This window comes from Notolepis coatsorum (assembly GCF_963971535.1).
Source record: "Notolepis coatsorum genome assembly, chromosome: 4".
Lineage (NCBI taxonomy): Eukaryota > Metazoa > Chordata > Actinopteri > Aulopiformes > Paralepididae > Notolepis > Notolepis coatsorum.
This window is the reverse complement of record NC_140168.1, coordinates 95,334-109,548: the sequence shown is the minus strand read 5'-3', so window position 1 is coordinate 109,548 and position 14,215 is coordinate 95,334. Positions and strand designations below refer to the sequence as shown.

The 14,215-nt window shown below is 46.2% G+C and overlaps 1 protein-coding gene across 1 annotated transcript; it reads right to left on the bottom strand.

Moving 5' to 3' along the window:
- Window positions 1–214: 214 nt before the first annotated feature.
- LOC311227574 (pepsin A-like) lies at window positions 215–13,400 on the bottom strand (the record flags this gene model as incomplete). The annotated part of the gene is made up of 9 exons (XM_084313294.1): window positions 215–349; window positions 723–821; window positions 1,342–1,486; window positions 2,807–2,923; window positions 3,711–3,907; window positions 5,620–5,738; window positions 7,064–7,181; window positions 10,011–10,152; window positions 13,345–13,400. 9 exons carry the CDS (start codon window positions 13,398–13,400, stop codon window positions 215–217), a joined length of 1,128 nt encoding a protein of 375 aa, XP_084169420.1.
- Between the last annotated feature and the right edge of the window lie 815 nt (window positions 13,401–14,215).

The following is a 14,215-nucleotide window of genomic DNA, read 5'->3' as shown; positions in this document are numbered from 1 at the left end:
AGTCCATTAAGGCTGGTTGCAGTAAAGACAGTCAATCTCACAAGATCACAAAGACACAGCAGGACACAGTACTTTTTGTTGCTACAATCCTTTTAATTCAAAGGCAGCCAACGTGTCCTCGTCTCCACCGACACAGTTACAGCCACACGTCAGAACACAAAGGCCTCTCTGCCCAAAGACACGAGGATACAGGTCATGCACGCTGTGTGTGTGATTACACAGATGTAGCCAGGCCGACACTTCGAGCCCCGATGTCAAAGATAGTGTAGAACTCCCTGATGAAGACGTCGCCGAGGATCCAGAGGTTTGAGCCGCCGCGGCTGAAGCCTGTGCTGCAGCCACTGGACCTCTGCAGAGAGAAATCAGAATGTTTATTTAACCTTTATTTAGCCAGATAAAACATTAAGAACAGGTTTCTTATTTACAATGTCGATCTGGTCCAAAAGGCCCCAACAGGAGTACCAATATACATATATACACATACATACACATACACACCAATAACAAAATAAAAACACAGTTAAGAATCATACACATAAGTAAATAACAAACAAACACATGCACAGCCTATGTACAAAATAGATAAACAGGGGAGGATTAGGGGGGGGGGGGTGAAAGTATGTGAATGTGTGTGTGTGTGTGCATGCGTGTGTGTGTGTGTGCATGCGTGTGTGTGTGTGTGTGTGTGTGCATGTGTGTGTGTGTGTGTGTGTGCAACAGACCTGCAGGATGTAAGCGGAGGCAGGGAGGGTGAAGGCGTGTCCATTGAGAGTGAACGTGATCTCAGGCATGCTGCCGATGTTCCCGCAGTTGACCGTGGACTGTGGAAAGTCACATAGTAAGGTAAGGATAAGGGTTCTGCTACTTTTAGCCATCTATGTACTGTATATCTTTGCTAGGCAGTGTCTCTTTCAACAGACTTTAGTTTAGAATATCTGAGGAGGTGTGCACCTGTTTCTTCAACGTCAAGATATGAAAACTACACATTGATTGAATGATTGTTTTTACTGTCCATTGAGAAATGTATCCTGTGCACATATGACAATCATCAGACAATCATCAGATCATCTAAACTACAACTACAAACATGACAATACTAACAACAACAATCACCAAAACACCCACATATCAAGCCAACATATTAATAAATTACATGGTGTGACTCACCTGTCCATACTGGTTGGTGGTGGCCCTAACCCTAACCCTAACTCATGGTGTGACTCACCTGTCCATACTGGTTGGTGGTGGCCCTAACCCTAACCCTAACTCATGGTGTGACTCACCTGTCCATACTGGTTGGTGGTGGCCCTAACCCTAACCCTAACTCATGGTGTGACTCACCTGTCCATACTGGTTGGTGGTGGCTCCAACATAGGAGTTGATGTTGCTGATGTCACTGCTTGGGCCGGCGATCATGGAGGTGCCGGTGTCAATGATGGCTTGGCACCCACCGGAGCAGGCCACCGTCTGACCGTTGATGGTCACACTGTGATGTAGAACAGCAGAACACGGTCGAGTCAGCGAGAGAGCAAACTGCCACTGACATGAAATGCAAAAGATGCATGTTTATGTTTATGTTTATTAGGATCCCCATTAGACATCATCAACGTGTTGACTATTCTTCCTGGGGTCCTCACAGATATACACGTATACAAATATGAAACATTCAGTGTAAGTCAGTCATATATCACATACATAATCAATAGAAAATGAAACAAAAGGTCATAGGTGAATCCATTTGACCATACCTTAAAAAAACAAAAAAAAGAAAACACAAAAGTAAACCAGAAGTTTGGACAACATGGCTGCAGCTACACTCATGCATGACATATATTGATTTCCTTCCTGATTATGGCTCCTTTAAGTTTCTTTTTGAAACTGTCCTTGTTTTCCGTCCGTGTGATGTGTAATGGGATCCTATTCCAATATGTTATGGCTCTATAATTTTTTTTTTTATTTAGAACGTTGGAATGTTTTAAATTACGTTGTTAACAATTTCATGTTTTATGGTTGAACTGGATTCGTTTTGAAGGTGTTAAGTACCGGTCCATGGTGATCTGATAGTCAAGTCAATTATCAGGGTATATTTATTTATATAGCACATTTCCAGGCAGCGGCAGCTGGCACCAAAGTGCTTCACAAGCAAGTTGATAAAAACAAAGTAATGTGATGCAAGGTATAAGATTAAAAATATAGTAAAGCAATGAAAGCAACAAAAACAAAACAATATGGTGCAAGATATAAGATTAAAAAAACATAATAAAGCAATGAAAGCAATAAAAACTGGTAGGACACAGTAAAACAAAGAGGATAGAAGGGCCAGGGGTCTAGTGGTGATTAAGTGGGGGGGGAAGGCCAAGGAGAACAGGTAGGTTTTCAAGAGTGATTTAAAAGCCTGCACGGTCTGGGCAGTCCGTACGCTGAGGGGGAGGCTGTTCCACAATCTAGGCGCTGCAGTGGAGAAAGCTCTGTCTCCCCTAGTCTTGAGCCTGGTTCTGGGCACCACCAGTAGCAGCTGGTCAGCTGATCTGAGGGATCGGTGGGGGGTGTGGCGGTGCAAGAGCTCGGACAGATAGGGAGGAGCCGTGCCATTTAATGATTTAAAAACATTTAGGGCTAATTTAAAATCCTAAAGCTAACAGGCAGCCAGTGGAGCGAGGCCAAAACTGGGCTGATGTGTTCGTGTTTTCTTGTTTTGGTGAGGAGGCGCGCGGCTGCGTTCTGCACCAGTTGTAAGCGGCGGAGGAGGGATTTGTCGATGCCCGTGTACAGAGCATTGCAGTAGTCGTTAGTAGGTGTTCAGTACCTGTCCATGGTGATCTGGTAGTAGGTCTCTGAGGACAGAGGGATCCAGGCGATGGACCCGCTGTAGTGGTTGTAATCAACGCCACCGAAGATCAGCTCGCTGCCCTGCGCTCCGTGTCTGAGGAGGAGGAAGGACAGCGGTCACCACGGGTCATACGGGAATACATTATTTATTTATTTAACCTTTATTTACCCAGGCAAGCCATTAAGAACTAATTATTATATACAAAAGCAGCCTGTCCAAAAAGCAAAGGCCTTCTTTGAGGGAAGGGGGGGGGGGGGGGGGTGGGGGCTGTAACAAAAACAAGGTTATGTACATGCATACAAATAAATAAAATACAAAATGACAGTAGCAATAGTATACAAGGACAACAATAAATAAGGGAGAGAGAAGGAAAGGGAGAGAGGGAAAAAGAGAAAGGGAGAGCGAGAACCAGAGGGAGAGAGAGGGAGAGTGAGAACCAGAGGGAGAGAGAGGGAGAGCGAGAACCAGAGGGAGAGAAAGGGAGAGTGAGAACCAGAGGGAGAGTGAGAACCAGAGGGAGAGAAAGGGAGAGTGAGAACCAGAGGGAGAGAGAGGGAGAGTGAGAACCAGAGGGAGAGAGAGGGAGAGGGAGAGTGAGAACCAGAGGGAGAGAGAGGGAGAGTGAGAACCAGAGGGAGAGAAAGGGAGAGTGAGAACCAGAGCGAGAGAGGGAGAGCGAGAACCAGAGGGAGAGAGGGAGAGCGAGAACCAGAGGGAGAGAGAGAGAAGAAAGAGGGAGAGGGAGGGAGGTAGGTGAGGGGGCTGAGGGGGAGGAGAGAACAGTCTGAGGGCTATGATGCGTAATTGAATGTAACGGGGAAAGAAAACAAAAACGCACCCCCAATTGTACAAATGTATGATTTTTATAAAATGGCCTTACCTGCTCAGGTAGACGGAGAAGAGATTCTGAGACACCAGATGCTGACTGACCATGTTGTCGAAGACGGGCACGACGTGGTCAGCGGCGAGCGACTGGAAGGCCAGTCCCAGGATGCCGTCAGCCTTCATGTAGGCCATGAAGGGAGCCTCGGAGCGGCTGAGCCCGAACACCTGGTTGGCCACCGACATGCCACCCACCTGGACACACAGAGCACCCGTCACTCACAGACATGCCACCCACCTGGACACACAGAGCACCCGTCACTCACCCTAACCATGCCACCCACCTGGACACACAGAGCACCCGTCACTCACCCTAACCCTAACCATGCCACCCACCTGGACACACAGAGCACCCGTCACTCACAGTCATGCCACCCACCTGGACACACAGAGCACCCGTCACTCACCCTAACCATGCCACCCAGCTGGACACACAGAGCACCCGTCACTCACAGACATGCCACCCACCTGGACACACAGAGCACCCGTCACTCACAGACATGCCACCCACCTGGACACACAGAGCACCCGTCACTCACAGACATGCCACCCACCTGGACACACAGAGCACCCGTCACTCACAGACATGCCACCCACCTGGACACACAGAGCACCCGTCACTCACAGACATGCCACCCACCTGGACACACAGAGCACCCGTCACTCACAGACATGCCACCCACCTGGACACACAGAGCACCCGTCACTCACAGACATGCCACCCACCTGGACACACAGAGCACCCGTCACTCACAGACATGCCCCCCAGCTGGACACACAGAGCACCCGTCACTCACAGACATGCCACCCAGCTGGACACACAGAGCACCCGTCACTCACAGACATGCCCCCCAGCTGGACACACAGAGCACCCGTCACTCACAGACATGCCCCCCAGCTGGACACACAGAGCACCCGCCACTCACAGACATGCCACCCACCTGGACACACAGAGCACCCGTCACTCACAGTCGACTCAACAACACTGAGGTTCTTCTCAAGCCTTTACGACACCAACCCACCAACCCATCCTTCTCCAATCCAACCACTACACAGCAGAACCAGCTCGACGCCATTGGCCTGGGAATCACCTCCACTACACCCCCCCCCCCCCCACGGTAAGTACTTTTCTGCACACATTATGTTGCTGTGGCCTTGGCCGTCATATAAATCAGAGTGCTGGGCTGTGTAGCCTCTAAGTATTCAAGTGTGCCGGTACAGTTAGATATACAGTGTGTTCAACCCTTTTCTCTGTTTGGTTTGCGGACGCTAAACATCACGCCGTTACTAACATGTTGGCTAACTCACGTAGCCTAGTGCCAGGGGTGTGAAGTACTTGTGTAATTGTACTTTGTTACAATACTTAAGTACTGTTTTGGGGGATTTGTACTTTACTCGAGTATTATTAGGTTTGTATACTTGTACTTTTACTCAATAACATTTCGGAGAAAAAAAATACATACAAATCTCGCAGGTCCAACCATTTTAATTAGTATATTTGTTTCTCTGGCCGAACTAACGTTAACGTTATTAATCCTGCGGCCAAGCTTTATTTAAAAACGTCATCAATGGAAAATGAACCCGCCCATACCCATGCTGGTCCTTGTGCAAGACTAGAAAGCAAGGATCTTTGATTAAACACCTCCTATCAGAAGAATAGACCGAAAAAAAAGTCATTTTCTGTTCATTGTGTACTCTGGCGGGAACATACTACGGTCATCAAGGTTGGCGTTACCTGAACAGTGTCGCTGCCCAGCGCTCCGGTCATGTGACGTTACCTGCACAGTGTCGCTGCCCAGCGCTCCGGTCATGTGACGTTACCTGAACAGTGTCGCTGCCCAGCGCTCCGGTCATGTGACGTTACCTGCACAGTGTCGCTGCCCAGCGCTCCGGTCATGTGACGTTACCTGAACAGTGTCGCTGCCCAGCGCTCCGGTCATGCTGCCCGTGCCGTAGTGGATGGAGAGCGCCTCTCCGTTCCACCTGAAGCTGGACGACTGCTGGGGGTTGAACTTCCTGTGGTTCTCTGCAAAACATGGTGCCATGGTGTGTGTTTTGAGAGTGGGTCGAGGAATGGGAGTCTACTCTTGGAGTCACTAGAATAAAGCTCTGTGCTCATCTGACAGGTTGAAATGCTCCGGGGGGAAACCAACAGTTGGTATAATAATATAGGGCCGTACCGAATAGTTAGAAGCTATTGTTAAAAAAGGTCAGCAGAGGATCTACCTGCTAAGAAAGCTGAACTCTTTTAATGTTAGTGCGAAGATCCTGAGCACTTTTTATAGTTATTTTATTGAAAGCCTCCTAACTTTTTCTTTTATCTGCTGGTTCAGAGGCCTGTCCATTAAAGATAGGAACAGCCTACAGTATATTGTGAAAGTGTGCTCCAAAATAATTGGAGTAAAACAGAGAGACCTATGTTCTCTCTGGACGGACCAGGTGGTCAAGAAGGGGACGAGCATCACAAATCAACCCCTCCATGCTCTGTCTCAGCGGTTTTCACTGTTGCCTTCTGGCCGCCGTTATGACGTCCCACCAAGTAGGACCAACCGCTACGCCAAATCTTTTGTCCCCTCGGCTATCAGACTTTTAAACACAGACAGTAGTCATTTTAAGTAGCCTTTTGCACTTGGTTGTCTGTTTTTACTTTTACTTTTATTGCTGGATTGTATCACATGGAGTGTTTCTCTTTTTATTTTCCGTGCTGTCGTTGAGATGTTTTGTTGTTTGTTTGTCTTTGTTGCTTGTGGTGAAGCTGCAAATATGAATTGCCCCACGGGGATCAATAAAGTTGTCTGAATCTGAATCTGAATCTGAATCTGAATGAATCTGAAAGCTTCGAAAAAGCTTCGTTCATAATGTTGACATTCAAATTCTAAATCAACATTCGAATTGTTTTTTTTTTTATATAAATATTTTTTATGAGTCTATTCATTCTGTTTAAACCAATGGGGGTTTTCTTTGCAGATAAAGATTAGGCTACACTAATATTATATTATTATACTATTATAGTATATGACTCGTCATAAAAACTTAAATAAAACATGTATCATAAATGATGTAGCCTATCTGCATCCGCTTGGCGCTCCATCAAGACGTCCCCATCACTTTCGTACCAACCGTGCCCTTATAGCAGTATTTATGTTGACGAAAGTGATGAGTTATATTCAAGAAAGTAAATTTAATAAATGTATTTAAAAAAAATTGGATTACATCATAAAATATGATGACAGACATTCGAAGCTTCGTTAGAATACTTCAATAGAAGCTTCGATTGTTAAAAAATTACATTCGGGTACAGCGCTCGTATAATATAATATAAAACACAGCATTCTGGGGGTTCGAACTCACGGCAGGCCCGGCTGCTGCAGTAGACGGAAGGGATCCAGAGGTTGGACGAGCCGGTGTCGAAGATGACGCTGAAGGACTGGGGAGGGCTGCCGATGGAGATCACGCCGTAGTAGGCCAGCTGTGGTGGAACAAGCAGACGTTCAACCCTAACCCATAGTAGGCCAGCTGTGGTGGAACAAGCAGACGTTCAACCCTAACCCTAACCCATAGTATATATATAGTATATAATAATCCCCTCCACCAAAATTAATATCTACCCAAATCAAAAGCCCTGGGTAGACAAATCCGTCCGTGAGGCTCTGAAAGTGCGCACATCAGCATACAACACCGGGCTGGTGACAGGCAACATGGAAGAACACAAGATGGCAAGATACAACGTCAGGAGAGCAGTAATAGAGGCAAAACGGCGTTACAGGGATAAAGTTGAACTTCAGTTTGAACAGGCTGACTCTAGAGGCATGTGGCAGGGCCTCAGAACAATGACAGACTACAAAGGAACCCCCCTCAAACTGAACAGTGACATCTCCTTAGCAAATGATCTCAACTCCTTCTATGCGAGGTTTGAGGCTGTGAATAACAACACCAGCCTACAAACCACGGCAATGGGGGGGGGGGGGTCTGCTGATGGAGACTCAGTGTTCAGGGTAACAGAGCATGAGGTGAGACGGATCTTTAAAAAAGTGGATATCAGGAAGGCAGCAGGACCGGACGGCATCCCCGGCCGCGTCCTAAAAGTCTGTGCCGACCAACTGGCCCCGGTATTCACTGACATCTTCAACCTGTCCTTGGAACAGGCCGTCATCCCCACCTGTCTGAAGAAGTCCACCATCATCCCTGTACCCAAAAAATCTACGCCCGCTTGCCTCAACGACTACCGCCCTGTAGCCCTCACCTCCATAGCCATGAAGTGCTTTGAGAAGCTAGTGAAGGGCTACATCTGTTCCTCCCTCCCCATCAACCTGGACCCTCTGCAATTTGCATATCGCCCCAACAGGTCCACGGAGGACGCCATAGCCCATGTGCTGCACACAGCAGCATCACATCTGGACAAGAGGCAGGGGAACTATGTGAGAATGCTGTTCATCGACTACAGCTCAGCATTCAATACCATAGTCCCCTCCAAACTCATAGCCAAGCTCAGGGACCTGGGCTTGAACTATGACCTGTGCCAGTGGGTCCTGGACTTCCTGACGGGCAGACCCCAGGTGGTAAGAGCCGGCAACTGCACCTCCTCATCCATCACGCTCAACATAGGGGCCCCCCAGGGCTGTGTTCTGAGCCCCCTCCTCTACTCCCTGTACACACATGACTGCGTAGCACAGCGGAACAACAACACCATCATCAAATTTGCTGATGACACAGTAGTGGTGGGCCTGATCTCTGCCAACGACGAAAGGGCCTACCTGGAAGAGGTAGAGAACCTGTCACAGTGGTGTCAGGAGAACTGCCTCTCCCTGAACGTCAGCAAAACAAAAGAGATGATTGTGGACTTCAGGAGGTCGGGGGTCAAGGACTACAGCCCCCTCAGCATCGACGGGGCACCAGTTGAGAGAGTGAACAGTTTCAAGTACCTCGGAGCCCACATATCCGAGGACTTGACATGGACCACACACATTGACAGTGTTGTGAAGAAGGCACGACAACGCCTCTACTTCCTCAGGCGCCTAAGGAAGTTCCAAGTCAGTCAGAAGATCCTTAGGAACTTCTACTCATGTACAATAGAGAGCATCCTGACCGGCAACATCACCTCCTGGTTTGGGAATAGCACTGCACAAGACCGTAGCAGACTACAAAGAGTGACACGTTCAGCCGAACGCACAATTAGAGGGGGGCTTCCCACCCTCCAGAACATTTACAACAAGCGGTGCAAGGGGAAGGCTAAGAGAATTATTAAGGACTCGAGCCACCCGAACAACTGCCTCTTTGAACTGCTGCCGTCAGGCAAGCGATACCGGAGTCTTATGGCGAGCACAGAAAGACTCAGAAGGAGCTTCTATCCCCAGGCCATCAGGCTGCTAAACGAACAATAATCGCTAAACGAACAATAATCACTATGCAACAACCATCAAATGCACACAGCACACACACCCACACGCACACACTCACTCAAACAAACAACACACTGCAGCACCCACTCTCCACACTTTAGATCACACAAACACACTTACACTTTATATTTATTGATAAAGGATTTGCACTACAACTCGTACACCTACTGTGAATTGTACCTAAACTGCACCTCGTCCATGTATGCCTTGCACTATATAGTATTGTATATTAGTACACTGCACAGTATTGTATATTGTATGGTAACTACGTCTACGAACATTGTACATATGTCTAAACTGAACACTGTGACCTCTTTTTTACTTCTAATTTTTACTATGTTTTTATTTCATACTTATCTTGTCATGCACAGTCTCTGGAGCGCAACAGTAAGAAGCATTTTGTACAAAAGTATTCTGTACTTCTGTATGACAACTATTAAAGAAACTTGAAACTTGAAACTTGAAACTTGAGTAGGCCAGCTGTGGTGGAACAAGCAGACGTTCCAGAGACGCAGCCCACCAAACATTTTGACCTTAGTGTTTCTGTCTAAACTACGTCCGTCCTGGAGGTCAGAATAACATCTATCAGGGCGGTCGGGTGGCGTAGCGGAGATTGCGCATAGAACGCATATTTAGAGATCGTCTATATCAGTGGTTCCCAAACGTCTGTTTTATGCGGACCACTAGATTGTTATCAAGAACATTTGCAGGACCACCTCGTATGCAAAACAGTAAAACATAAATAAATAAACAACTGACTTAAACCCAGTAATACACGAGACCCTCTTCTTGGACCTATAGGTTTCGTCGATAATCCAATGTACAGTTACCCCCACCCGCCTACCCATCCCCCCAACCCCACCCCACCCCACCCCACCCGCCTACCCATCAGGACCTACGTCAGCATCATTGGTCATGGTCTCGGTTCCATCCTGGTAGAACTTGGCCGTTGGGTTGGCTGGGTACTGCTGCCTGTACTCCTCCCACAGACCCTGCTCCTCCAGACTCTCACGAGCGGACTTCCCCTTGATCAGAGGAACCCTGCACACAGAACAGTGATCAGAGGAACCCTGCACACAGAACAGTGATCAGAGGAACCCTGCACACAGAACAGTGATCAGAGGAACCCTGCACACAGAACAGTGATCAGAGGAACCCTGCACACAGAACAGTGATCAGAGGAACCCTGCACACAGAACAGTGATCAGAGGAACCCTGCACACAGTGAAGAACCAGGCAGAACAGTGATCAGAGGAACCCTGCACACAGTGAAGAACCAGGCAGAACAGTGATCAGAGGAACCCTGCACACAGTGAAGAACCAGTCAGAACAGTGATCAGAGGAACCCTGCACACAGTGAAGAACCAGGCAGAACAGTGATCAGAGGAACCCTGCACACAGTGAAGAACCAGGCAGAACAGTGATCAGAGGAACCCTGCACACAGTGAAGAACCAGTCAGAACAGTGATCAGAGGAACCCTGCACACAGTGAAGAACCAGTCAGAACAGTGATCAGAGGAACCCTGCACACAGTGAAGAACCAGTCAGAACAGTGATCAGAGGAACCCTGCACACAGTGAAGAACCAGTCAGAACAGTGATCAGAGGAACCCTGCACACAGTGAAGAACCAGGCAGAACAGTGATCAGAGGAACCCTGCACACAGTGAAGAACCAGGCAGAACAGTGATCAGAGGAACCCTGCACACAGTGAAGAACCAGGCAGAACAGTGATCAGAGGAACCCTGCACACAGTGAAGAACCAGTCAGAACAGTGATCAGAGGAACCCTGCACACAGTGAAGAACCAGTCAGAACAGTGATCAGAGGAACCCTGCACACAGTGAAGAACCAGGCAGAACAGTGATCAGAGGAACCCTGCACACAGTGAAGAACCAGGCAGAACAGTGATCAGAGGAACCCTGCACACAGTGAAGAACCAGTCAGAACAGTGATCAGAGGAACCCTGCACACAGTGAAGAACCAGTCAGAACAGTGATCAGAGGAACCCTGCACACAGTGAAGAACCAGTCAGAACAGTGATCAGAGGAACCCTGCACACAGTGAAGAACCAGTCAGAACAGTGATCAGAGGAACCCTGCACACAGTGAAGAACCAGGCAGAACAGTGATCAGAGAAACCCTGCACACAGTGAAGAACCAGGCAGAACAGTGATCAGAGGAACCCTGCACACAGTGAAGAACCAGGCAGAACAGTGATCAGAGGAACCCTGCACACAGTGAAGAACCAGTCAGAACAGTGATCAGAGGAACCCTGCACACAGTGAAGAACCAGTCAGAACAGTGATCAGAGGAACCCTGCACACAGTGAAGAACCAGGCAGAACAGTGATCAGAGGAACCCTGCACACAGTGAAGAACCAGGCAGAACAGTGATCAGAGGAACCCTGCACACAGTGAAGAACCAGTCAGAACAGTGATCAGAGGAACCCTGCACACAGTGAAGAACCAGTCAGAACAGTGATCAGAGGAACCCTGCACACAGTGAAGAACCAGTCAGAACAGTGATCAGAGGAACCCTGCACACAGTGAAGAACCAGGCAGAACAGTGACAATACAGAAGGTTAGCCCTTTACTATCACACAACCGACGGCGATGCTCCATCATTAGCATCATTAGCTCCGCATTTGCGGAGCTAAGTCAAGTCAAGTCAAGTCAAGAGTTTTATTTGTCACGGCATACAAGTATACAATGAAATGCGGGTGGTCTTGCCCACAACGATGTGCAATACAGTGGTACAACATATAATAGAATCCAATAAAAAAACAACATTGTGCAATAAACAGGTAACAGGTAACATGGTGTGACATCTCGGTATCTGTACATAGTTATTTACAGAGCATATGGGACATGCTAGGTAGCTTTGGTAGTGCAATACACTGTTCCTGTTATTCTAATTTAAAGTGGCCTTTCCTTTCCTAATGATGCTAATGATGGAGCATCGCCGTCGGTTGTGTGATAGTAAAGGGCTAAACTTCTGTCGTGTGGCAGTGAAAGGGTTAATGTATCTTTCCTCAAGGCAATACACTCGAAACCTTTCGGTCTGTAAGTAAAGTTGAAACAGAGAAACGAGACTCGACATGAATAACCGACACCACCTCCCCTTCCAGTTGTGTCAATTCTAAATACATCATCATTATTTAACTAATAGTTCAATTTTAATAATTACAACAAGTAAGGAGGTAGACAATGGGGGACTATACAGGAGGAACATAATGATATGTTCATAATGTGGTATCACTCTGGAATGGTCTGGATGCGAGTATATTAAGCAAAAATATCAATCAATTTAAAGGCAGCTATAAACAAGCACTTATGGACACATATAAGAGCTTGAGCAGTAATGTGACTGCTGTCTAATACATATTTTTTCTCATTTGGATATTTGGATATATAAAAAACTGTACTTTTATTTAATCTTTCATTATTTGTTATATTATTTCTTTTTTTTATTAAATTAATGTAAAATATTGTAAGGAAGGGGCAGGGCTTGATAAGCTGTTTTACTTCCCCCTGTTCCTTCTCGAACACTTACTGTATGGAAATAGTCTTTGACTATTTACCTTTTTGTTTTTTAAACTTGTTTTATGTTTCTATGTTCGAGACAAATAAAAATCAAATCAAATCAAAACAGTTTGTTAAATAATAGTCATTCCTCATTAGTCCTGATCACTGACCTATATATGGGGCCTATAATTACTAAATCATGAGTTGTGTCCCATCCTATTCCTATTTTATTTTTTACTTATAAGTGTACTATATCTATTGAGCTATATTTAACTTAGTTTATATCCCACATAATTTTATTCAACCTCTTATACAGTCGTACAGCCCTGACCTATATTTTATTTCATAAATATATTATTCTATTGTTCATTTTACTTTACTCAACCACTTTATTGTATTATCTGTCTGTTCATGTCTCTCCGCTAATGTCGCACCAGTAACGTCCAAAGCAAATTCCTTGTATGTGTAAAGTATACTTGGCAATAAAGACCTTTCTGATTCTGATTCTGATTAAATGAGTTGTGCCCCATAAGTGTTAGCTATTCTTTCTTAAGATTTTCATCTTGCTCACAACGATCTCTTCAGATTGACTATAATGACGACCAAGTGAACCAGAGGTCCTTAGTCACCAGAGTATAGAACTGACCTGAGGAGACATTCAGAGAGAGCCACCAACCCTCTCTAACCCTAACCCAGAGTATAGAACTTACCTGAGGAGACATTCAGAGAGCGCCACCAGGACACACAGGACGACAAGCCACTTCATGATGGTCAGTTTCTTCTGTTGTAGGAGAGTGGGGTGTGCTGGAACACTACAGCCTTATATACAGCACCGCAAGGTCCACTACATGCCCTTCCACTTGAGATAAGAAATCTGAGATATGAAGATTAATCATAACCCCATATCATAACTTGAAATTTGATAAACAGGTACATTATGTAAGAAGGTCAAGCCTAATGCAAATCGACAAAGTTTCATGGTCGACATCGTTGCAGCTCTATTTAAAAACAATATTTAGTTGTCACATAGGTCTTTTCTTTTCTTATTGAATTTGAATTTGTCAAAACTACCTGTAGGACTGACATTAAAACTACCTGTAGGACTGCTGTCGAAACTACCTGTAGGACTGACATCAAAACTACCTGTAGGACTGACATCAAAACTACCTGTAGGACTGACATCAAAACTACCTGTAGGACTGCTGTCAAAACTACGTGTAGGACTGCTGTTAAAACTACCTGTAGGACTGCTGTTAAAACTACCTGTAGGACTGACATCAAAACTACCTGTAGGACTGCTGTTAAAACTACGTGTAGGACTGCTGTTAAAACTACCTGTAGGACTGCTGTTAAAACTACCTGTAGGACTGCTGTTAAAACTACCTGTAGGACTGACATCAAAACTACCTGTAGGACTGCTGTTAAAACTACGTGTAGGACTGCTGTTAAAACTACCTGTAGGACTGCTGTTAAAACTACCTGTAGGACTGCTGTTAAAACTACCTGTAGCACTGCTGTCAAAACTACCTGTAGGACTGCTGTAAAACTACCTGTAGGACCGCTGTCAAAACTACCTGTAGG